Source organism: Mercenaria mercenaria, chromosome 14 (genome assembly GCF_021730395.1).
Source record: "Mercenaria mercenaria strain notata chromosome 14, MADL_Memer_1, whole genome shotgun sequence".
Classification (NCBI taxonomy): Eukaryota; Metazoa; Mollusca; class Bivalvia; order Venerida; family Veneridae; genus Mercenaria; species Mercenaria mercenaria.
The window spans coordinates 9,110,043-9,134,910 of record NC_069374.1 but is presented as its reverse complement, the minus strand read 5'-3'; the positions used below and the strand labels follow the sequence as shown (position 1 = coordinate 9,134,910).

Here is a 24,868-nt window from a genome sequence, read left to right as displayed (position 1 = left end):
CTAGGCGAGTCACAAGATGAAAATGTGCATTTTTTGACTATTTATGTGGCCATAACTCCGAAAATAGGGGGCGTACCCAAATGAAAATTAGGACGTGTGCAAGTTCATATCTAGATCAAGACTCATGTAAGGTTTCATGAATCTATATCAAATACTTTTTGAGCTAGGCATGTCACAAGGTGAAAATGTGCATTTTTGACTATTTCAGGAGCCATACCTCTAAAAATAGGGGGTAGAGCCAGACGAAAAATAGGAGGTTTTGCGCGTTCATATCATGATAAAGTCTCATGCAAGGTTTCATCAATTTATATCTATAACTTTTTGAGCTAGGTGCATTACAATCTTCAGACGGATGGACGGATGCACGTACGGAAGGACACTCGCATGGATAAAAGCAAATCTAATGCCCCTACCACTATAGGGGGGCACAAAAATTTCTAAATAAACATGGCAGTCTGAAAGACAGCTAAATCCCCCGCCACTGCTATGGATAGACGGTAAACCTTAGACCTTTAGCTGTGACCTTGACCTTGAACTGACATGGCTTACTCATGAACTCTGCACAATGTCTTGATGAGGTGATCATTTGACCCAAATTTCATGAAAATCCTTCAAGTGATTTAGGAGATACAGAACTCAAACCTTTGACCTTGAGTTGTGACCTTGACCTTGATTTGACATGGCTGACTCATGAGTTCTTGATGAGGTGATCATTTGACCCAAGTTTGATGAAAATCTTACAAGGGGTTTACGAGATACAGAGTGGACACTAAATGGAAGGCTCAAACCTTAGACTCTAAGTTGTGCACATCGTTTTTGATGAAGTGATCATTTGACCCAAGTTTTATAAAATTCTTTCAAGGGGTTTAGAAGATACAGAGCGGACATAAAATAGAAGGCTAAAATCTTTGACCTTGAGTTGTGACCTTGACTTTGAGTCAACATGTCTGACTTATGGGTTCTGCACATCGTCTTGATGAGGTGATCATTTGACCAAAGTTTCATGATTATCCTACAAGGGGTTTAGGAGATAGAGTGGACACAAAATGGAAGGCTCAAACCTTTGACCTTCAGTTGTGACCTTGACCTTGAAACGACATGGCCGACTCATGGGTTCTGCACATTGTCTTGATGTCAGATGAGGTGATCATTTGACCCAAGTTTCATGATCATTCTTCAAAGAGTTTACGAGATACAGAGCGGACACAAAATGGGAGACTCAAACCTTTCACCGTAAGTTGTGACCTTGACCTTGAGCTGGCATGGCTGACTTATAGGTTCTGCACATCGTCTTGATGAGGTGATTATTTGACCCAAGTTTTATGAAATTCCTTCAAGGGGTTTAGGAGATACGGAGCGGACACGAGTGTTACGGACAGACGGAAAGATGGACATAGACCATTCCTAAAACCCCCCACCATTTGTGGCGGGGGATTAAAAATGGGGCATGATTTTGTAAAAGAGCAAAGTAGAGTTATGTAGCCTGTGCAATGCAAGTCAGTTTATAACAGTTAATAAGTTAATAAGTGTGTGAAGTTTAAATCCATTCCCATAAGTGGTTACTTAAATACCATCTTAGATACAACAACTTAACCAAATCGGGAAGCTGACGCCAATGCAGATGCAGACGCATGGGTGAGTCCAATAGCTCTACCTATTCTTTGAATACTCGAGCTAAACATCTTATTTTCAAATTATATGTTTCAGAAAGGTAAGACTATTCTTATATAATCACTTTATTAATATTAATACTAGGCATTTATAATATTATCACAATATTGTAACTTTTGGCAAATCACAGAACTGTTTTCAAATACCTATCCTTTTCAACTTCGGAGCACTTCTATAAAGAACATATAGTGACTTTTAAAATAAATATCACAGTAATTCAGAAATCCAAATCAACCAGAAATGTCCTAAAGGATAGTACAAAAAATTTCAAATACACATTTATAAGAATTTAACTGTTTAGTTTCAAGTTAAAGTTTTATATTCTAAACAAATAGTCCGAGTGCCTTGCTAAGGATGTAAGAGGCAGCCGTGGTCTAAATGAAATAACCAGAGTGAAATTAGTACCACTTGACAGTTTCACTCTATTTCGGACATATTAAAAGAATGAAGCCACCATGGCCACTGTCACAAGTATACCTGCAAGATCCATGCGCTACTTGAATTAATTCACGTCATAAGACTAGCTTACATGAACAATTTAATACTAAAACATTTCAATGAATGTAAATATCACAGTTTGCTCCCTGGAATTGGTCCATCCCATTTTTCATCTGAAAAACGTAAGTTATTATACACTATGTATTTCTTGAAATGAATTTTTTTACATTTATGTATAAAACAGGTACAGTAGTTGGCAACTTAAGAATTTATTTCAAAAACTACATGTACAAATTTTAATATGAAAGACTGCAATTTCAGACTCCTGTTTCTTATCAAAGACAGTCTATTAACATCATGTTTAATATTTATTTTAAGTTGCAGATCATTTCAGACTTTAAATATTCAAATAACTGTAAACCTAGATTCCATGAGGACAAAGTTCAGTAAAAATTTCATATTTTTTAACAAACAAAATACCTACTTAATAACTGTGCAAGTATAGGAAATCTGTCAGAACCAAACAACATGACTGGCTTTCCAACATGAGCAATGATTGTGGGGGAACCAAATGCCTGTAAAACAAGTTTAGTTATTAACAGGAAGTAAACAGGTAGGAAAACTGGAAAAATTATGTTTAGAGTAAAACTTATATCAGTCTTACATAAATGGGGTATCTGGTAACTGAAAGGTAACTGCCAAAAACTTTATATTACTGGTATCCCTTCCAAATAAACCACAAATCCCTTGCATGTTTGATCTTTGTGTTCTAGCATCTACTGTTTTGTCACTTTTCTAGTGTATTTTAACACGGGATTAAATATGTGTTAACAGAGAATTCTCACAATGAGGTGGCAAAAGTGCTGTTATAACAGATTTTTATATATGCATATGTGCCGTGGCAAAGTGTAAATATACAAGAGGACAATGATGGTCCTGAATCGCTCACCTGTCCCAACATGACCCAGTTTTGAACTGAGTATGACGTCGTTTTTTTTCTATTATTTGACATAGTGTCCTAGTTTTTGAGCTCATGTGACCCAGTTTTGAATCTGACCTAGATATCATCAAGATGAACATTCAGACCAACTCTCATACAGATCCCATGAAAAATATGGCCTCTAGAGAGGTCACAAGGTTTTTTCATTATTTGACCTACTGACCTAGTTATTGATAGCACGTGACCCAGTTTCAAACTTGACCTAGATATCATCAAGATGAACATTCTGACCAATTTTCATGAAGATCCACTCAAAAGTATGGCCTCTAGAGAGGTCACAAGCTTTTTCTATTTTTAGACCTAATGACCTAGTTTTTGACCGCAGCTGACCCAGTTTCGAAATTGATCTAGATATCATCAAGATGAACATTCAGACCAACTTTCATACAGTTCCCATGAAAAATATGGCCTCTAGAGAGGTCACAATGTTTTTTCATTATTTGACCTACTGACCTAGTTATTGATGGCACGTGACCCAGTTTCGAACCTGACCTAGACATCATCAAGATGAACATTCTGACCAATTTTCATGAGATCCATTCAAAAGTATGGCCTCTAGAGAGGTCACAAGGTTTTTCTATTATTTGACCTACTGACCTAGTTTTTGAAGGCACGTGACCCAGTTTCGAACTTGACCTAGATATCATCAAGATGAACATTTTGACCAATTTTCATGAAGATCATGTGAAAAATATGGCCTCTAGAGAGGTCAAAAGGTTTTTCTATTTTTAGACCTACTGACCTAGTTTTTGACTGCACGTGACCCAGTTTCGAATCTGACCTAGATATCATCAAGATGAACATTCTGACCAACTTTCATAAAGATCCCATGAAAAATATGGCTTCTAGAGAGGTCACAAGGTTTTTTTATTATTTGACCTACTGACCTAGTTATTGATGGCACGTGACCCAGTTTCAAACTTGACCTAGATATCATCAAGGTGAACATTCTGACCAATTTTCATGAAGATCCATTCAAAAGTATGACCTCTACAGAGGTCACAAGGTTTTTCTATTTTTAGACCTAATGACCTAGTTTTTGCCCGCAGCTGACCCAGTTTCGAACTTGACCTAGATATCATCAAGATGAATATTTAGACCAACTTTCATACAGATCCCATGAAAATTATGGCCTCTAGAGAGGTCACAAGGTTTTTCTATTATTTGACCTACTGACCTAGTTTTTGAAGGCACGTAACCCAGTTTCGAACTTGACCTAGATATCATAAAGATGAACATTCTGACCAATTTTCATGAAGATCATGTGAAAAATATGGCCTCTAGAGAGGTCACAAGGTTTTTCTATTTTTAGACCTACTGACCTAGTTTTTGACCGCACGTGACCCAGTTTCGAACTTGACCTAGATATCATCAAGATGAACATTCTGACCAACTTTCATAAAGATCCCATGAAAAATGTGACCTCTAGAGAGGTCACAAGCAAAAGTTTACGCATGGACGCACGGACGGACGCACGGATGCACGGACGGATGACGGACGCTGCACGATCACAAAAGCTCACACTGTCACTTTGAGACATGTGAGCTAATAACAGTTCCAAAACTGATCATTCAAAAGGAAATGTCGTCAACATGATAAAACAATCAAACTTGGAATTCTACAGATGTGCCGCGCCATGAGAAAACCAACATACTGTATTTGCAAGCAGCATGGATCAAGACCAGCCTGCGCATCCGCACATTATGGTCATGATCAATGCCTTTAGCTTTCCAACCCTAATGCAGTAAGAGAAACTGTTAGCGATAAATATATATCCTGACCGGCTCCATTGATGCACAGGCTGGTCTTGATCCATGCTGGTCACAAATGCACTAAGTTGGTTTTCTCATGCTGTGGATCAGATGTTATAACATGAAAAATAAATTGTTATCCATACAAAGGATAATGATGTAATTTGTTTTCATGCATCATATTTTCTGGTAGATGATATTTGATTGAACAAGCATGCATTGCGATGCAATATTGGAACTTTGGTAGTCGAGCAACACTCCTATCAACTACTCTTTGACCTTCCAGGTAATTTAACCTAGATCTACACGAAGATTCGTTGTAAGGATAGAAGTAGCCAGACAAAAACAATCAAGTTCCATGAATTAGTATCCCTGCCGAGAGAGTTTGTAGTGAAGAATGGCAAAAAAATATATCTGGCAAAAAGTTAAGGATGTTACTAAGAAGCAAATAATTTCATTAGTCAAAATCAATGTAACAGAAAACGAATGTTTTAAATGTACATAATAAATGTATATTACGTAAATCCGATAGATGGTGGAGTTATGGACAGTACAGGAAAATAACTCTGATGACATCAAAATGTGACCTTGAGCTAGAGCTCTAGGTGTGGCGTAACATGTTACTGCATTATATGGAACATTTGGGAAAGCAGAATTAGATCCCTTGATGGATGGCGGAGTTATGTATCGGATACCTAACAAACCCTATTAATACCATGTTAACATTTTACCTTGAAGAGTGACCTAGACTTTTGAGCTAAAGGCCTGGAGTAGGACATATTGTTTCAGTATATGGAACATTAATTTTATGCCAAGTAATGTTAAAATTCCATGATGAATGGTTGAGTTATGGAGCAGAGGACAATTTCACTGGTGCAATCCTGTAGTTCCAAAAACTGATCTCAGGCATGATAGGGGACTAATAATCTACACATACTAAAACCATACCCCGTATTCTAGTGCTTCATTTGTGTATTGTTTCAGTCTATCCTTTATAGGCTGTTCCTTCATTCTTTGTAGGCAAGTTTTTATTTGTTCATCTGTTAAACCAGCTTTAAGTCCAGCCTGAAATATCAATGAGAACCATGAAGACAGCTGAAATATCATTATATAAACTTAAGTCCGAAAGAACTATATCTGATTCAACAGTCATATCATAATCATTATGAATATACAACAATTGTATGCTAAGAATGAATACATTACAGCGGTAGACTCATAATGTCAATGAGCAATTTCTGTACCATTAAATATGCTCCATATTTGATTTCGGCATTCCTCAACCATAACTTGTTCATAATAAGCGCAAAATGTTGAATTGCATTTATTGAAAACATAAACCAAAGGAGATTCCCATTTGTCACATTACGAATGCATTAACTTAATGCACAAGCTGTGAAAATATTTCAGCAATACATGTAATTTCACAGTCTGTGACATTTTCTTCATATAACATGGTTCAAGAAACTGTTTAAAACATTCAAAATATAATGATATAAACAACCTTTAAATAAGATCAAACTAAAGCTACTACCAGTCATGCTATGGATGCCTGGTTCTGCTTTTACTAAATTAAATGTTAAATGAGGTGATAAGAAAACCATGTGTATCAGTATTTTTCAGATACTAAGTTGTAATAACATGTATCAAGCAGTTTTAAAAATGGTATTTCAAATGTTATTTTAAACACAGTCAAATTTTCATTTTCTGTCTATCAAATTGCCATAGCCTTCCTGTGGTTTATTGTCTGAGCTACTACGGTTTACAGTTCACAAGTGCATTTACAATGCACCTAAATGGTTACTAGTAAATATCCAAGCAAATTAAAGTAAGATAAAGATCTGATGACTTAATCTGCAGTATAGATCTTAACTAGAGCTATCACTTATTATTGGGGTGATTAATACCCCACTTTGATACAGGGAAAGTAATATGTTATTATCATGACATTTGACCTTCAAGTGTGACCTTGAATCTCATCTAGACCTAGGTTATAAATTCTGCATGCCATCTTGATGAGGTTTACAGCTGATGTTACTTTTATGAGAAAACCATTCCTGTGGTTAAAAAGGTATGGAGCACATATAAATTTAGGCTATTTCAACTTTGACCAATAAGTACTGCCTTGACTTTGAACCTCTGAATGAGGTCAACAATTGATGCTTATTTTATGCAAATCTTTCAAGTGGTTATGAAGATATAGAGCTGACACAAGTTTAAGCTATCTGACTTTTTACCTATAAGTGTGACCTTGACACCAGTAACTGCATGTCATCTTGATGATCTTGACAACTGACGCTAGTTTTTAAAAAAATCTTTTAAGTGGTTTAAAAGATACTGAGCAAACATGAAGTTAAGGTATTCGACTTTTATCCTCCAGCATTGCACACTGACCCTAAAGTGCTCACCAGTGAAACAGGCTTCAAGTTTGTTTGTATAATATAATAGTAAAAGTACAAAGCCAGTTAAAGAAAGAGTCCAAGATCCTATGATGATACAAGCTGTCGGCAAGATTGGTTAAAATCCAATCAAAATTGAAACTGCTATTGTGCAGACAAGACCAAAATAGCTATTTTTTACCCTTTCAGGGACTGTAACTCAAGAACCCATAAAAGAATATGGCTGGTCCAAGAGAGGAACCAAGATCATATGGTGATCCAAGTTGTGTGCAAGTCTGGTTAAAAACAAATCATAAATGAAACTACTATTGTGAAGACAAGATCAAAATAGCCAATTTTTGCCCTTTCTGGAGCATCACTCAAGGAATATGGCTGGTCCAAGAAAGAAACTGAGATCTTATGGTGGCAAAGGTTATGTGCAATTCTGGCTTAAACCAAATAATAAATGAAACCACTGTGGTGCAGACAAGACCAAAATAGCCAATTCTTGTCTTTTCAGGGGCCATAACTCTTAAACACATGGTGGGATATGGCTGGTTCAAGAAAAGAACTGAGATCTTATGGTGATACAAGTTATAAGCAAGTTTGATTAAAATCAAATCATAAATGAAACCACTATCATGCAGACAAGAAATTGCTGACAGAATGGATAATTAACATCAAGTGGTCATAAAAGCTCTTCAGCCTTTGGCACAGGTGGACTATAAAAGTTCAGAAGACATGGGGTGGACACAAATTCAAGATATTTGACCATTGCCCTTGAAGTGTGACCTTGACCTTGGTTCTAGTGATCTTGGCTGTGTGCTCTGCACTTTGTCTTAATGAAGTTAACAACTGCGACTAGTTTATGATATTTATGGGGTTTTTGCTCATCAAATTGTCTTTATATAAATTTCATCCGAATCTTCCAGAAGAAGCAACTAAAAATTTTAATTTTGAGACCATCTGCTTCCAAGTGAGACCTTGACCTTGGTCCTAGTGACCTTGGTTGTGTGCTCTGCACTTTGTCTTGATAAAGTTAACAACTGCGGCTAGTTTATGAAAATTTTCCAAATTAATTAGAAAAATAGGGAGTTGACACAATTTAATGGACAGATGACGTAAAGACAAGATGTCCCAACAATTAAACTTTGACAAAATGAATACATACACTCTTTAGCCTATGCCAATTCCCTGTTGAAATGAAAATGGTTTCATCCTTGAAAACTTTAAGTTATGAAATTCTATTTTACAACAATGCAAGGCCAGTAACTCTAGAGATATATACAATATCATGACAAAAGTTGCATGTGCCCAACTACTCTACTGTGATCTAAATTTGTACTAAATTCAACTGAATCAAGATCCATCAAAGACCGACTTGGATATGTGGGAATTTATTAATTTCAAAACACTTAAAGGGCAATAACCCTACAGTTACTGGAGAGATGCTGATAAGATTATGCCTGCACCACTGCCTTATAGTGACCTATAATTGTAAGAAGTTTTATGATGCTCCATCCTTATGTTATTTTGATACATTTATTTTTTTAACAAAATCAGAATGGGAAAAAAGTCTTTTTCTGGGTCAAGGGGGTAATACTAAATGAGAGCAAAGGTCATGTACTGATTAATGATTATTGGAGGTTTGCTGATTCTAGCTAAAATACTTCTTGAATTAAAATCATTTTCAAGTTTGGACAGATGGACACATGTGCATAGGAACAGCCAGACAGACAAAGCCAAATCTATATCCCTTCATTTTCGGCAGGGGGTAATAATGCAATACCCTATACCAAGCACAAAGTCATGCTTTTTCAAGGTCATGTTTTGACCTTATGATCACATTTACAATCTCCAAATATTACCATATAACAAAACATTGAGAGTGAGTCAAGGTTTTATTATGATGAAAATGGATTTGACTGTACATACATCTACAACATAAACCAGCCAGTTACATACATTACTGTCTGTACCCTCACCTGTTTCAGACTGTCAGGGTCTATAATATCTTCATCCTAGAAAACATGAAAGTATTCAATTTAACAAAGGATATCTTTACACTTGCTCTCCTCAGGTCATAAATGTTCATATTTCAAGAATAATAACAGAAGGTCACAACTTTAAAAGTCCCGGTTTTTCATGAATCTAAACATCCTTGGCTGTTAAATGATTCTGAGTAAAACTGACAAAGTTCTTTGGTGATTTCAAGCTTTAATTGTGGATGAAGTGCCCCTCCCAGTATTATGCCGGTGCAAGAAGACATCTGAGTAGAACCATAGGTACCCCTTCAAGTACTTTTGTTGGCATGAGCAGATGTTAGGTATGACAAACAGATGCCACTCTCTGAAAAATCTTAACCAGTGTTCCTATAACAAACAGGTTTATGTCGTGTACAAGCATGTACAATGTACATACACACATGTATTTTGTGAGTGTTTAAGTTTAACATCTTTTCAACATTTTTTCATTCATACAAACAATGATGTCTACTTGTCACACAATGTCAAACTTTATAGTGCTGCCACACTTGGATTTCATGCCAGAGACACGTGACATGGTATATTGTACCCATAAAAGTCGCACAATACTGACAACAGGTTGGTAAGTTCTAGCACTATCCTCTTAATGCTAAGCATCAAGGGAGGAAGATGTAATACTATTTTTTAATATTTTTGGTATGACCCGACTTGTGATCAATCCAATGACCTCCTGCACTCAAAGTGGGCTTCTACAACTAGGCTACCTAGGTGGTGTCACATATGTATCACTTCAAGAAGAATCTATCATTTTTAGAAGAAACAAAAAGGCATGAAAATATCAGCAAAATGGTGTAGTTATTTGCTCATTGTCTGTAATTCAGTTAGAAAATAAAAGCTACGATATATCATACCCTATTCCAGATTCTCATCCAGAGCTCCCTGGACACAGGCTCAACCTTAGAACTATCAAGGAGGTCAACAGCAGTGATAAACCTCTGGGTAGGCAGTGACCCCTTCACAAACATAACCTCTGCTGGATCCTAAAATACAAGAACTGTCACATGCAAATTTTTAGTTATGGGTAAAGTGCTGACTTAAAAAGGTTATAGTAATTGTTAATAAATTAGTGATTTATACAAATTCAGTGTCTAACAGAAGCACTGCTGCGCATAGCAAAATACGCACAAAGCAATGTATGTGTTTTGTAGTTACTGAGTTAAAACAAAACTGCTAACACACTGATGGACGACCAGTGCCATCACTTGTTCATCTGACCACTTTGTTGAAGAATGAGAGGGAACAGCTTTTGTACAAATAGTCACATTGACTGCAACCTTTGACACCATTGATAAAAAAGTCAATAGGGGTCATTCAGTGCCCATGTGTAATGTGCCTACCAAATTTTGGAATCATACAGCATAATATTCTCAATATACTGAGTGGAGACTAAATTAGATGGATGGACAAACAGACAACAGGCCATTGTATAACTCATCTAAATGGGCATGTCATCAGTTCTGTGGCTAACAGCAAAAGTTCATAATAACTGACATATTTTGCTACTTGTAACTGTACAGGTATTAATGTCAAATATGCTACTGGATAAAGTACTTGTCAGAGTCTTTGATGGAAGGTAACAATGCAGCTCATTGTTTTTATCAATCTGCTTTCCCATGCAAGAATGAATACCTGCCAGACAATATTTTCAATATTCCCAAACCACTGAAGCTGGAGTTGTATGAGTCTGTCTTAAATATTCATTGTAATTAAATACACAACAATGAATCAAACAAATGATTACAACATACCTTAGGAGGCACCACAGGAACATTAAAATACTTTGCCAATAGTTGTATTTCTTGGAACAAGTATTTTCCTTTGTTGGGTACCATTGCAGGAGGTCTGTTACCTGGAAAAAGTATTTTGAATAAACATGCTTCACTTCTAATGCATATGATAAGACATGGGGTTTCAATACTATAAAACTGAATTTGGAGACCAGTCACAGAATGCAGCCTTGCCATTGGTCAATTTCAAATTCATTCTAAGAAACAGCCAATCAGATGCTGAAGTTTTCAGACTGGTTTACAAACTCAATACTGTACTTAGAGTTCAAATACGCCCGCTTAGCTCAGTGCAGAGAGCATTGGTCTACAGACGGCAGGGTTGCGAGTTCAGTACCCGGGCAGGGCGTATACTCTCCGCGATGATTTGATATAAGAAACTCTGTCTGAAATCATTTGTCCTCCACTTCTGATTCATGTGGGGAAGTTGGCAGTTACTTGCGGAGCACAGGTTAGTACTGGTACAGAATCCAGGAACACTGGTTAGGTTAACTGCCGGCCGTTACATGACTGAAATACTGTTGAAAAAGGGTGTTAAACCCGAAACAAACAAACAAACAATCAAACTTAGAGTGCAATCATGCTTACAATGTAATGTACATATAGTACAAGTAGTAACACTGGGAGATTGGAAAATCAATCTTAATTTCTGAGCTGTGTTTTCAATATAACCAGCACTATTTTCTCCCATTATTTCCTTTTCTCATCAAATTATTACTGTTAAATTCTGTACCGATATATCTTCAACTTCTCCTTATCACCATCATGGTTTACAATGACATGATCTCCTTATGACAAACAACTCTATACTTACTTGCTTCATTCATAATCCCTCCAAGGAAAAATGGTTTCAACTTCAAGTCTATGTTCCACACATTCTTGTATCTGCAAAGCACCTAGTAGGAAAATAAAACTCAAAACTGACATATCTCTTCATTCAAAGTAGTGAAAGTACACTACATCAAAAATCGAATCTATTTAGTAATAACCTGAGATACAGTGTAAATGCATCAAAATTAACCTTTAACTTAAGTAAATGGGGCATAATTCAAGAAAAATTGGTACCAGAGTTATGGATCTTGTGTAATATGATGCGGGTGACAAGGTGGAACAACTTTTTAAGTCTGAATCAAATCGGATCATCCATTTAGTAATAACTGTCGGAGTTAGAGTGAAAGTGCATTAAAACTCTGACCTGAAGTTATAAGTAAAAAGGGGGGGGGATAATTCATGAAATAATGGTGCAAGAGTTATGGTCCTTGTGTCATATGATGTCAGTGACGGTGTTGAACAACTATTTTAAGTCTGAATCAAATATATTTAGTAATAACTGAGATAGAGTGAAAGTGCACCAAAACTTTTACCTGAAATTCTAAGTAAACAAGAGCACCGCCTTGCGGGTGCTGACGCTCATCTGATTTTTTTTGTATTATAGAAATATTGTCCTACCCATGATTTTCTAAGTCTAAAAAGGGCCATCATTCTTGCAAAAAGCAGGATAGAGTTATGTTTCTTGATGTACAGTGTCCACTTATGATGGTGAAAAACTGTTGCAAGTTTTAAAGCAATAGCTTTGATAGTTTATGAGAAAAGTTGACTTAAACATAATATTCAACCAAGAAAATGATTTTTCTAAGTCCAAAAGGGGCAATAATTATTGCAAAAAGCAGGATGGAGTTATGTTGCTTGCTGTACAGGGTCAGCTTATGATGGTGAACAAGTGTTGCAACTTTCAAAGCAATAGCTTTGATAGTTTAAGAGAAAAAGTTTACCTAAACATAAAACTTAACCAAGAAATCTGACATTTTCTAAGTCCAAAAGGGGCCATAAATCTTGCAAAAAGCAGGATGGAGTTATGTTTCTTGCTGTACAGGGTCAGCCTATGATGGTGAACAAGTGTTGCAAGTTTTAAAGCAATAGCTTTGATAGTTTAGGATAAAAGCTGACCTAAACATAAAACTTAACCAAGAAAACTGATTTTCTAAGTCCAAAAGGGGCAATAATTCTTGCAGAAAGCAAGATGGAGTTATGTTTCTTGATGTACAGGGTCTGCTTATGATGGTGAACAAGTATTCCAAGTTTCAAAGCAATAGCTTTGATAGTTTAGGAGAAAAGTTGACCTAAACATAAAACTTAACCAAGAAATCTGATATTTTCTAAGTACAAAAGGGGCCATAAATCTTGCAAAAAGCAAGATGGAGTTATGTTTCTTGCTATACAGGGTCAGCTTATGATGGTGAACAAGTATTCCAAGTTTCAAAGCAATAGCTTTGATAGTTTAGGAGAAAAGCTGACCTAAACATAAAACTTAACCAGGCAACGCCGACGCCGACGCCGACAACCGCTCAAGTGATGACAATAACTCATCATTTTTTTTCAAAAAATCAGATGAGCTAAAAAGGGGGGATAATTCATGAAATACTGAAGCAAGAGTAATGGCCCTTGTGTCATATGATGTAAGTGATGATGTTGAAAAACTATTTTAAATCTGAATCAAATCCATTTAGTAATAAGTGGGATTAAGTAAAGTGCACCGAAAGTTTAACCTGAAATTCTACGTAAAAAGGCAGGCACGTGCCCAGGTTGGGGGGCCAGGTGACCCCCCCCCCCCCACCAGCTGACTGGCTAGTTACGATTTTTATTACTACGGGCCCCTCAATTAACAAATTTATACACCAGTGCAACTGGCTTGATTTGACAGCAATACACAGGCTAAAGAGCCATAAAACCGTGTCCGGTAGTGGAAATTAGCCCAAGGCATGTTACTGGTAAAAGTTTCATTGATCGTTTGCTTTTTAAATTGATAGGTATTTATCCTTTCTTTTAATTTTACAATTATGAATTTGAAACTACTGTATCAATTTTACTCTTATGGGTCAAATTAATAACCTTACTTAAAAACTCTCATGGTTTTAAAAGTAGTTTCTCAGTAAATCTTATAAAACGCATCTACAACTCGTTTAATACTTATGAGGGGTTTTATATGTGCTGTGATATTATAATTTGTACAGTTAAGAGTTCATTCTCATTTGAAATCTATGATGTGAACAGTAATTGTCATAATACTTTGTTTTGTTGGAAATCTAAAAACATTTGACCATTTTGCAAATAAATCAATCATCTTAAAACTTCAACAGTTTTTTTTCATTATATTTGCTTAGAACACAAGAAATGCAGAAAAAGTTCAAAAAATATTTTTGTGATTTTATTTATTTTATTATTAATATTTATTTGTGAACTTAGTAAATCATTTTTCTACGAATCATGACATTTTGTATATCAATTTTGAGCAGTTTTTGATAACTTTTTTTTAGTGAAATTACACATATTATTATTTTTTTTAATTCAAAAAAAGTTTTTTAAAATTATGACTGAATGAAAAGGGTAGAATGAATGAAATTTTATTCATTTGATTAAAATGTAGTATAATTATTGCTGACAATCATACAGTTTGTTTTATTATGATAAATAAAGTTGATTTTCAAACCACTAGCTTCTTTATTACTGGTAGCTGGTTATACATTGGATTGGTAGATATCAGAGCCAGTACACTGAAACCTGGGTGTGATCCAGTTTTTGGGGCCGAATATGGGCCCCATTCCCCTCATAAAGTAATATGTTTTTTTCCCCTTTCACAGAAGAAAATTCCCCTGATAACAGGTTGTTTGACACAACTAAATATAAACTCTCTTTCTAGTTATATTTAGTTACTCTAAGGAAGGTGACTGCTGCAATATAGTTACATTAATTTAGTTAGAAATGATTGAAAACAGTGTGAAAAGTAGTAACACATATATAGCTAAAATTTTCCTCTTTTTGTCTTAAAACGTCGAAAAATTCCCCTTCCTGAGGGTATGGGTACCTGTCCCCAAAAGTTGTCTAGTGCCCTGGTATCATACAGAAAAATGAAGTCCATACACTGTGACTGTACAATCATACATACCGGTACATTGAAAAGGCTTGAAAAATAGACTTTTCCTTAAATATATAATACATTCATGCATCCTTAAAGGTGTTTCAGGTAGCAGGAAAATGCATCTTTACATGTGCCATATTAAAAATTTTTCGACATCGGGAGGGGACACCCCTCCACAACCCACCCCTGGTAGGGCCCCCCAGCAAACAAATCCTGGACACGAGCCTGAAAGGGGGTATAATTCATGAAATATTGGTGCTATGGCACCCTTGTGCCATACGACGTGGGTGATGATGAGGAACAACTATTTTAAGTTTGAAGAAATTCCATCAAGTAACAACAAAGATACAGAGAAAGTTTATCAAAACTTTAACCAAAGTGTGGACACGGAAGGACGCTGATGCCGACGCTGGGTCGAGTAGGATAGCTCTCCATACTTGGTATAGTCGAGCTAAAACAGCTGATGTTTGTTATTTTGTATGGTTTCAAGATGATCCCCACTCTTAAAATCCTTTCTATTTTGATTTATTAAGGGAATAATAATGCATATTTGAAGACCAGTTGATCAACAGTTTTTTTTAGATGAAATGAATTACAACAAAAAACACTTGTAATTGATCCATTATTGGAAACCAAACTGTACAGGTTTGTGACCGTTTGTCCAGGAAACGGACTTGAGAGTGGTTCCAATTAGGTTGAAGCTTTCATCAGGAGTACAAAATCTAAAACAATCTGACTATTAAATTATTTTGACTAGCAGCAGATAAAATGCAATTTTAAACAAAAATCCTAAAAAATGCTGTCAAAGGTCAAAATCTAGGATACGAGTTTAACACCCCAAAGAAAATCATCCATACATCTTATGTTCAAATACATAAATGCTTTGTCACTCATAAACATGTAGAGTCAAATTCCATGACTTTTGTCCTATAATAATAACTAACTAAAAAATGGTGGATGTTGATATTTGTCTGGTACGATATTTTTGACCACGAAACGTCCAAATTACCAAATCAGTGAACTGACTATTATTACAGCTTAACAACAGTTCAAGTTCACATGCTTAAGACAATAACTTAAAACTGATTATTTAAATGCTATATACCTCGAATGCAAACCACGTGTAAGGAGAAACAACATCGTAGAAAAATTCTACTGTTTTTCTTGTGGGCGCAGCCATTTTGCATTTAGTTCGGTTTAAACGCCGTGCTGAAATACACGGTACTAGTAGCAGCCGTTAAGTAAACTAATTCAGAAATTAAAAATTCAGTTCCTCGTTTATTTCAGAAAGAGAAGTTAATTTTGAGACCAAATTTTTATTAATTAAGACAATTTCCATGATACGGAAACAATACATAGCTAGTAGGCCTAAGAACAATTGTCTTTCTAAAAGGTGAGAGAGAAAAATAAAATGACACTGTTTTGTTTTATTTTTAATGACCCTGATATATGTTACATATAAGAAAATAATGAAGCTGTTTAAAACAACAACACTCTCTGAACATTCTCCTATGAAATTTGCTATTGGGCAATTACGTGTATGTAGACATTTTCTAAATGCTTAAAAGTAAAAAAAAAAAGACCTGAAGAATATCCAACAGGGAAAGCCACGTTCTAAAAACGCTGCCTCCCCAAACGTGCACACACACACACACACACACACACACACACACACACACACACACCAAACAAATAAAGGAAAAAAGCCCGGAAACCCGGACTTTCACAATGAAAGAGACCTAGATCCCTTTTTTTTCAATATTTATATAATAACCACGTCTAAACATTACTGTTATATCTATCCTTATATGATCGTGACCTTGACTGGTTACGGTGGAATATATAAACATCTACTCAGCCCCCACCCCCACCTCACATACACACACACCCGACTTCTGATAAATGTGGAGCCTGACTGGATTTGTTGCTGTCAAGTATTTACTGATTAAATCCTGAAATAGAGTGTCCCAGTCACTGACTGTACTTGGAATGAAGCTGAATTTTAAAGTATTAGTTCTTGCATAAATTCTGTTGAAATGATCACTATGCATATTCTTTGTAAAACGAAACGGTCATTTCATTTTGAGTCAACAAGACAAGTAACAATACAACATAAGCACTCCAGGTGCCTTTGAACCGACTATGCATCAGGTGGAAGGTTCGCCACAGAATGGTGTCTTTAGCAGAAAAGTAATAGTCAGTTTTGCTTTCTCCTTTCTATTAGAGGAGTAAGTTGCAATTCACTTAAAATGTTCGACATAGAACCAGGTTCGTAACTTATAACTATATGACTCATTATACCATATTTCATCAACAACCTTAACCTACATTTTGGATTAATTCAGTACTTGGTGTTCACAGTCCTATAATTACTTACGAAAAACATTCTTTTCTCTGCCAGTTTCAGTTTAATACAATTTTTTTTCAAGGTTTTAGGGCTTTTTAGTAACGTATTTCAACGCCCTAAATTTCTTCCAAAATAGTTGTGGAGACATAATTTATGACCACTTTCCCTGACTGGACTTATCACAGCGTTATTAATCTTAATATGAGCCGCGCCATGAGAAAACCAATATAGTGGCTTTACGACCAGCATGGGTCCAGACCAGCCTGCGCATCCGTGCTGTCTGGTCGGGATCCATACTGTTCGCTTTTAAAGCCTGTTGAAATTAGAGAAACCGTTAGCGAACAGCATGTATCCTGACCAGACTGCGCGGATGCGCAGGCAGCAGGCTGGTCTGGATTTATGCTGGTCGTAAAGCCACTATGTTGGTTTTCTCATGTCACGGCTAATATCATGTTTTACTTTAAACAGTTCACAAATCACACACATTTACTGTAAAATATACCAAATCTCACCCATGACACATAGAAACTAGTGATATTTAGGTGGTTAAAATTTTTATATGCATTAACTGAATGTCTGAAAAAAAAATCAAGTTATTGAGTGTACACTTTGATCAATGCATGTTCAAAGATCCTTTGGTATTAATGAGTGCAACCAAATAGCATAGTAGTAGACGACCCGGTTTAATCAAGCCTGTCCAAGAGAGGAAATGAAATGAGCAACATACCTCATTCAACATGCCATTGACTTTAGCAGAACACTATTTTGAGTATTTTGAATAACATTAAATTTTATTGGAATCCTTGATCAAATTGATCCGAGATAACAATGAGTCTAAGTATAAGAATAGCCTCTTTAAATTAGAGTCAAGCATTCCTTTCTGGGACAATCTATGAGGTATTCCCTACTTCACAAACTTGAAAAATGTTACTTAATATAGTAACTTGTTTCCATTTCGGGAAGCAAAATCATTATTTCTTTTAAGTTTTTCTTTTTAATGTCTTTACAAAGATTTTTATTTAACTTATATTTTTCCCAAATAGAAAACATAACTTGAAGTTCACAGTCGGAAAACACAGAATATTAATATATTAATACTGAAATGCCACGATTTTTATTTAAGAAACTAATGAAAATACATCTGATGCAATGCAGGACGTTTTACAATTATTTTGGAGTGTCATACTTGTTTCCCTAATCAGTTTCTATTCTTAAATCTGAACAAGATTTATATATAAACATTGTAATTAGATATACAATGCGGGTGTTTATAAGGATCTTACATGACTGCCTGATTAAGATAAAAAAAAAATAAGGGTAGATTTTTTCCTAAACCCGAATGCCAGCGCAGCGTGGAATGGAGAACCAAGTGCTATAAGATCCATGGAAGGCAAGAAAGTACTATCATGATCTCAGTAGACGATGGCGGTGTTCACGTATTCATTATGACTAACTTCCTTTATATCAACAAAAACTTAGAATTCTTTTTTATCTAAAATGTCTACATGCCACTTGTTCTGCATCTATATCTCCCCATTAAATATAGCCCATGTACATCACGAAAAGAAAGAAATCTTCTAGCGTAACAATTAGGTGTTTTGCAGTATCCCAAACGTTACGTTACGCGAAGCAAATATCTGAAATTTGTCACACGTTTAGGCAATTATATTGTAAATGCTATAATCAAGAAATTTCAATAAAAAATCAATGTCATTTTTTACTCATTTTAAGAACGCAGCCCATTTTTATAAAGTTACGTTTTGAATTTTCTAAACAAGTAAGTTTGATTTTAACGCATAAACAAATAGTAAAATGTATAATAATACCATTCCATTGTCTTGTTAAAGCTAAGGTGAGAAAATCTTTTTTGGGGCATATTTTTGAGAAAATTAAGTGTCTACACTTTTGTGTCCATTTGATAAAATTCCGCTTATTTATGCTACTGACACACACGTAAAAATCGTCCTGTACCCATAGTGTATTTTTGTAATGGAAAATAACAAAAAGTGCTAACACGGTATATATTCTTGTCACAAGAAATCAATTTACATTTATAACTCTTCAGTCTTAAAGATTACTCTTGAGAAATATTTAAAAAAAAAAACAAAAACAAAAAAAAAAAAAAAAAAAACGAGAAATTGAGACTTATTTTGAAATTATTTATATTAAAACTAGATTTAGAACATTAATATATTGAACAATAATATCACTGTAGGGACCTTCCTGGTGGAGTGGTTAAGGTCACTTGAGTTCGAAAGATCATTTGCGGTGTAAAATTCTTTTCATATGAAAAACCATCCAACTGACTAACAAATATTGCCCGGTTTGACATCTAGGGCCTCCATAAACCATTAAAAGCTAGAAAGACGCCATTTGATCTAAAATTGTGTCGGTGTGTGGTTAAACCCTACAAAAACCAACCCAAAATATAATATCATTTAAATATTTTGATTAAGGAAAATATCACTGAAATATATAGTACAGTGTATGCTTGTAGATGTGCTGTGTACCTTGTTTTGTTTTGTTTTTCTTTTTTTTATTTAACGTCGCACCGACACATGATAGGTCATATGGCGACTTTTAAGCTTTACTGGTGGAGGAAGACCCCAGGAACCCCTCCGTGTATTATCTAATCACGATCGGGCACCTGGGTAAAAACACCCACATTCCATAAGCCAGCTGGATGGCTTCCTCACATGAAGAATTCAACGCCCCGTGTGAGGTTCGAACCCGCATCGATGAGGGGCAAGTGATTTGAAGTCAGCGACCTTAACCACTCGGCCATGGAGGCCTCTTATATACTTTCTTTGACTGGTCAGATTTGTCATTCATAAAGATTTTCTCTGTTGAACGTTTGTACTGTTTCAGATGTTTCAGGTATCCTGAGTACCAAGGAACTGTCCAAGGTCTACAGAGAATAGTTCATTCCTTTAGAGGGACATGTTTCTGAACAATGTCTGACGTGGTTCTAGTGAACTCAGACACAAGATCATTGATGTTTGACGATAACACTACAATGTTGTATAATTGTCCGAAGTCTGCTTGTAATTTGTCACTGCGTACAGATTTCCAATTGCGAGACTTGATTTCTTTCCTGATCAAGGGAGGACGACACTGTTCTATGTTACAACTAACAAAGCAGTGTTCAGAGATGTAATAGTCTGACAAAGGTTCTGAGACATTCACACGTTTGTCTTCGAGCTTTGTGATCATCAGGTCAAGAATATGACCACCAAATGAGTTGGAGCATTGACATGTTGAATCAGTCCAAAAGATCTCAAAAACTGCTGGAATTGTTTGGTGTAACAGTCTATCTTATTATCCATGTGGATGTTAAAGTCACCTAACAGCACCAGAGACTCGGATGTGGTCGTTATTTGTTCAAGAAACTCAGTGAATTCTGTCATAAACATAGCCTGAGTCACTGGGTGTCTCTCCGAATACGACGGTCTATATATTCCAAAGATGTAGAGGATGAATGATTGACTACATACTTTCCATTCAGTACATTCAAACGACTAAAGTTTTTTGCTGGGCATGTTGATACTTTAAGATTGTTTCGATATAAAAGTGCAAGTCCTCCACCTTTACGGTCGGGTCTCGGGACATCATCAAAGCAGCAGCCATCCTGAGACAATTCCCCCCTGATCACGTCATCACTATCCGGCTGTAGCCAAGTTTCAGCGATCTCACAGAGGTCTATACCCTCCTCTAATATGTGTTGGAGAAGGTGAACAGACTTTCCACGCACAGATCTTATGTTCACAGTTGAAAGTTTCAAGAATTGTTGAACAGTTTAGACAACCTTTACGTGTCTTACTTGCTGAACATCACTTTCATTCTATTACAAGATTTTATTGAACTGCAGCATATTCAGTGCATGATATCTTTGTTAAATTACCTATTTACGAAGCGGGATAATGCACTGATAGCGTGATCGCAACAGTAGCCATTTTGGATCTGCAGCGCGCAGTCAAAGCGCAGAATTAAAACAAAAATGATATAGTTTTAAACTGGTGCACCTCCGCCTCCCCTCCTCCACCTTTACGTATTTGTTACTTTCACCTATACAAAAGGCATGGCGATTGTTATTATCAGTGACCCACCTTTTTTGAAATGTTGAATAACAGTTTCTCTTGTTGTCTCATATTAACGGATGTCATTCTAAGAAATTAAAATTGATAGTTTTCACTCACATGATTCCGATCGGTTATTGCATCCAAAAAGTCAAATGAACTTACTCCTTGTAGCAGTGTTTATATTGCATATTGTTATTACATTTTGGTTTATGCTAAACAATGTGCAATGCCCATTTCAAATTACCGTTGAAAGTTACCGCTGTAAAATGGTCATGTCTCAAAATTACAGCAGGAAACGTGAGCATTGCCAACCATTTTAATCCATTTTGGCGGGAAATAACTGAAATTCACAGAGACAACACATCTAAAATGCTGAAATATTAACTTTTATGGAGTAAGTGCAAATGTTTTATAAACTTTAAAGGAGTAAGTGCAAATGTTTTGTAACCTAATATAGTTGTAAAAAGCATGCATAAGCACATACATTTACTGTTTACACTATATTTGAAGGTGATGAGATTTAAAAGAAAATAATGATTGTCATATGTTTTCATGACAAAAAAATGTTTTATAAACGTCAAGATATGATGAACCATTTCTACTTTGAATCCTACTCTTGAATTTTACAAATGCTATTCTATTGTAAACAGATTTCAAATTGTTCTTTACTTACAAGATCATTTATTTTATTTTTGTAGTAATTGCTCTAGGGATTTACAACGATTTGTACATCTGGTTTCGTCTCTTTAAACCAGTAACATTTCTATAGCTGTAACGTTTAGGCATATTTACAGCTGTAATCTACAGGTTCAAATGTGAAGTAATTATGACTGTTATTTTTATCAAGAATACAGTTCTTTTACAGCTGTAAAATTTCATACAGGACTATTTATTTTTTAATGACAAAACTCAAGATACCTAGTTATCGTATGGCAGCAGTGGGCCCTGACAGGCAGTTTTGTCCTCATGAGATACCTATTGTGGATAAAACGCAGTTTTGTCACTTGCCAGATGATAACAATAAGTAACATTTTAACGAAAGATTTCGTATAAATAAGTGGATATGTGGTTGGCAGAAATATGCCACCACACCATACAGAATAAATTTAGAATTCAGTTTGAAATAATGCACTGCACTAAATAAAAATGGAATACGGTCTCTAATTGTCCCCAATTAACTTATATTAATTAACAGAGTTCAACATATTTGGTAATTTTGTTGTTTCAACAGTCATATAAAAATAACGAACAGGCATTGACCAATCAGTTATTAAAAGGTTTGCCTGTAAATATATGCAATATCAGACTTTATGTAGAGTAACTGCACACTGTCGCTGTTATTATATTAGATCTTATTACACCAAACAATGGTGAAAGCATAAAATATACTGTGAATTCAAAACATCTTCACGCATGTCATAACTTATGTATCTCATATACACCGTTTGAAACTTAATGGTTATAGTATATTTGTTTTTATTATGATAAGGTTCTTCCATGACTTAACGAAATGAATATTTGCTTTCTGTTCCATGCACTTGTGTCTTTCTTGCACTGACCACTGTATGCGACCCTTCTATAAATCTTATTATATTCTCGAAAATAGGAACGTCTACAGAATCCCGGTAGTGTCTCCGAAGCACGCAGTGCTTGATGTATGACGCGACGCTTCTCTGTTCGATATGAATGGTTTGTTTTATCGTACCGTCGTGCATCGTTGTACTGCCGCTCATCTTATCTCGTCTCGTTTTTTATCCATACCAATTTAACATTAACCTACGCTTGCAAACTACCTTACACCTAAGCTTAAAAGAAAGTAAACTGGCTAGTACACAAACATTTACTGGAAGGTTTTTGACCTAGTTCGAGTGCCCATACTATACACTGACGTGTATATAGATACGAAAAAGAAGAAGAAGAAAAAGAAGAGAGGAAGAAGACAATGATTGTGATGATTTTTATCATTCTTTTTATGCTTTGTTCTTATATAAGCTGGATCCAAATCTGTTCTAAAGCGGATTGTTATTGGATAAGAGTGTTATGCGGTGCTAAAACCGATGTGGGCCTTTTTGTTCCGACGGAGCGTCAAACGGTCCCAAACGGGCTTTTTCAATATCATACGTAAAAGCCGTTCAACTCTAATCAGGTAGCTAGCAGGGGAAGGAAGTGAATTGTCTTCTGCGAAAAATATTTGTGACAATATAGTCTCACGTAATTTTTGAATATTGCTTTTATTTTTTTTCTTATCGACAGAGTTGGTGTTTATGTTTTTTTATAGTGAGGTACTTTTCTATATTATGTTTATTAGCTTATCTAGATGGATTTTATTTTAACTGCTGATTCGGAAAGCGTGTATTTGCAATACCGAAAAAGGAAGTAAATCGCATACTAAAACGATTTGATTAAATGTGAAGTTTTATAAAAAAAAAAGGTGAGAAAACTCAATTTAATTAAATGAAAAGAGACTAAACAACAGCTTTGATGTTGATAAAAAGTACGTCCAACGTTTAATTCTAACAGGCCTAGTGTAATTATACTGTCCCACAAGTCCAAGCATGTTCCATTTAATTCTTATGATTGACATTTCAAAATAAGTATTCCACCTACTTTTTCTACATTTAAAAAATACTGATTGGTTCATCACATCGAGCGCCCTAATTTCAGTCAATTTTATAAGTAAATTGTTGTTGTTGGTTTTTGTTTGCTTTTTTGCGAGCAATATGATATGGCCTTATCTCCTATTTTCTCAACATATAATCAAAACAGTCGGTAGGTCTAAGCTTCGAAACAGCCATTTTTGAAAAAAAAAGAACAAGGAAGAAAATTCTATTCATGGAACGGTCGATTGAACAGGTATAAGTACAGATAAAATGTTAATGTCATACATTTAGACGAACGATAAAGATTGTTATCGTATGTGCACTAGTTAAATTATAAAAACGTAGAACAAAGGTTTCATGTAGGCCAGAATGTTAATGCTTGGAAATGAAGGCCCTATTTAAGTATCATCTGGTTGTTGTCTAAACATATATATCATTTATATGCAAATTAAAGAGGTCAAAAGGTCATGTGTAAAAGTGATATTTAAATATGATGCAATAATTCATGAATAATTTTACAGTAAGCTTGATTTGATTTACAAGTATAGGTTTAAATAGAACAAACATTTGTATCAAATTAATAAAGCATAGACCCTACGAGCGGTGGCTCTATGAAGGTTAACATATATATTAATATTCCTTATGACTTCCTGTCGTTTGTTCAAGTTCAAAGGAATCAGCTTATATTATCAATAATGTCATATATACACTCACACTATCAAAACTGTATCAACGGTAGCTTGGCTTATTTATCTTTGGCTTTCAGCATATATTGAAACCCCTGTAGCCATAAAGTAATATCAGATGTACTTACCTTCAGCTGCAAACCGATACTTTCCTATTGTTCAATAACTATCCC

The 24,868-nt window shown here is 35.4% G+C and overlaps 1 protein-coding gene across 1 annotated transcript; it reads right to left on the bottom strand.

Moving 5' to 3' along the window:
- Positions 1-1,720: 1,720 nt before the first annotated feature.
- LOC128548357 (glutathione S-transferase kappa 1-like) lies at positions 1,721-16,188 on the bottom strand. Its single transcript, XM_053522911.1, has 8 exons — positions 16,089-16,188; positions 11,882-11,963; positions 11,032-11,132; positions 10,135-10,263; positions 9,224-9,259; positions 5,809-5,925; positions 2,594-2,684; positions 1,721-2,282 (listed from the first exon to the last, which is right to left on the bottom strand). Exons 1-8 carry the CDS (start codon positions 16,161-16,163, stop codon positions 2,242-2,244), a joined length of 672 nt encoding a protein of 223 aa, XP_053378886.1. The 5' UTR covers positions 16,164-16,188; the 3' UTR covers positions 1,721-2,241.
- Between the last annotated feature and the right edge of the window lie 8,680 nt (positions 16,189-24,868).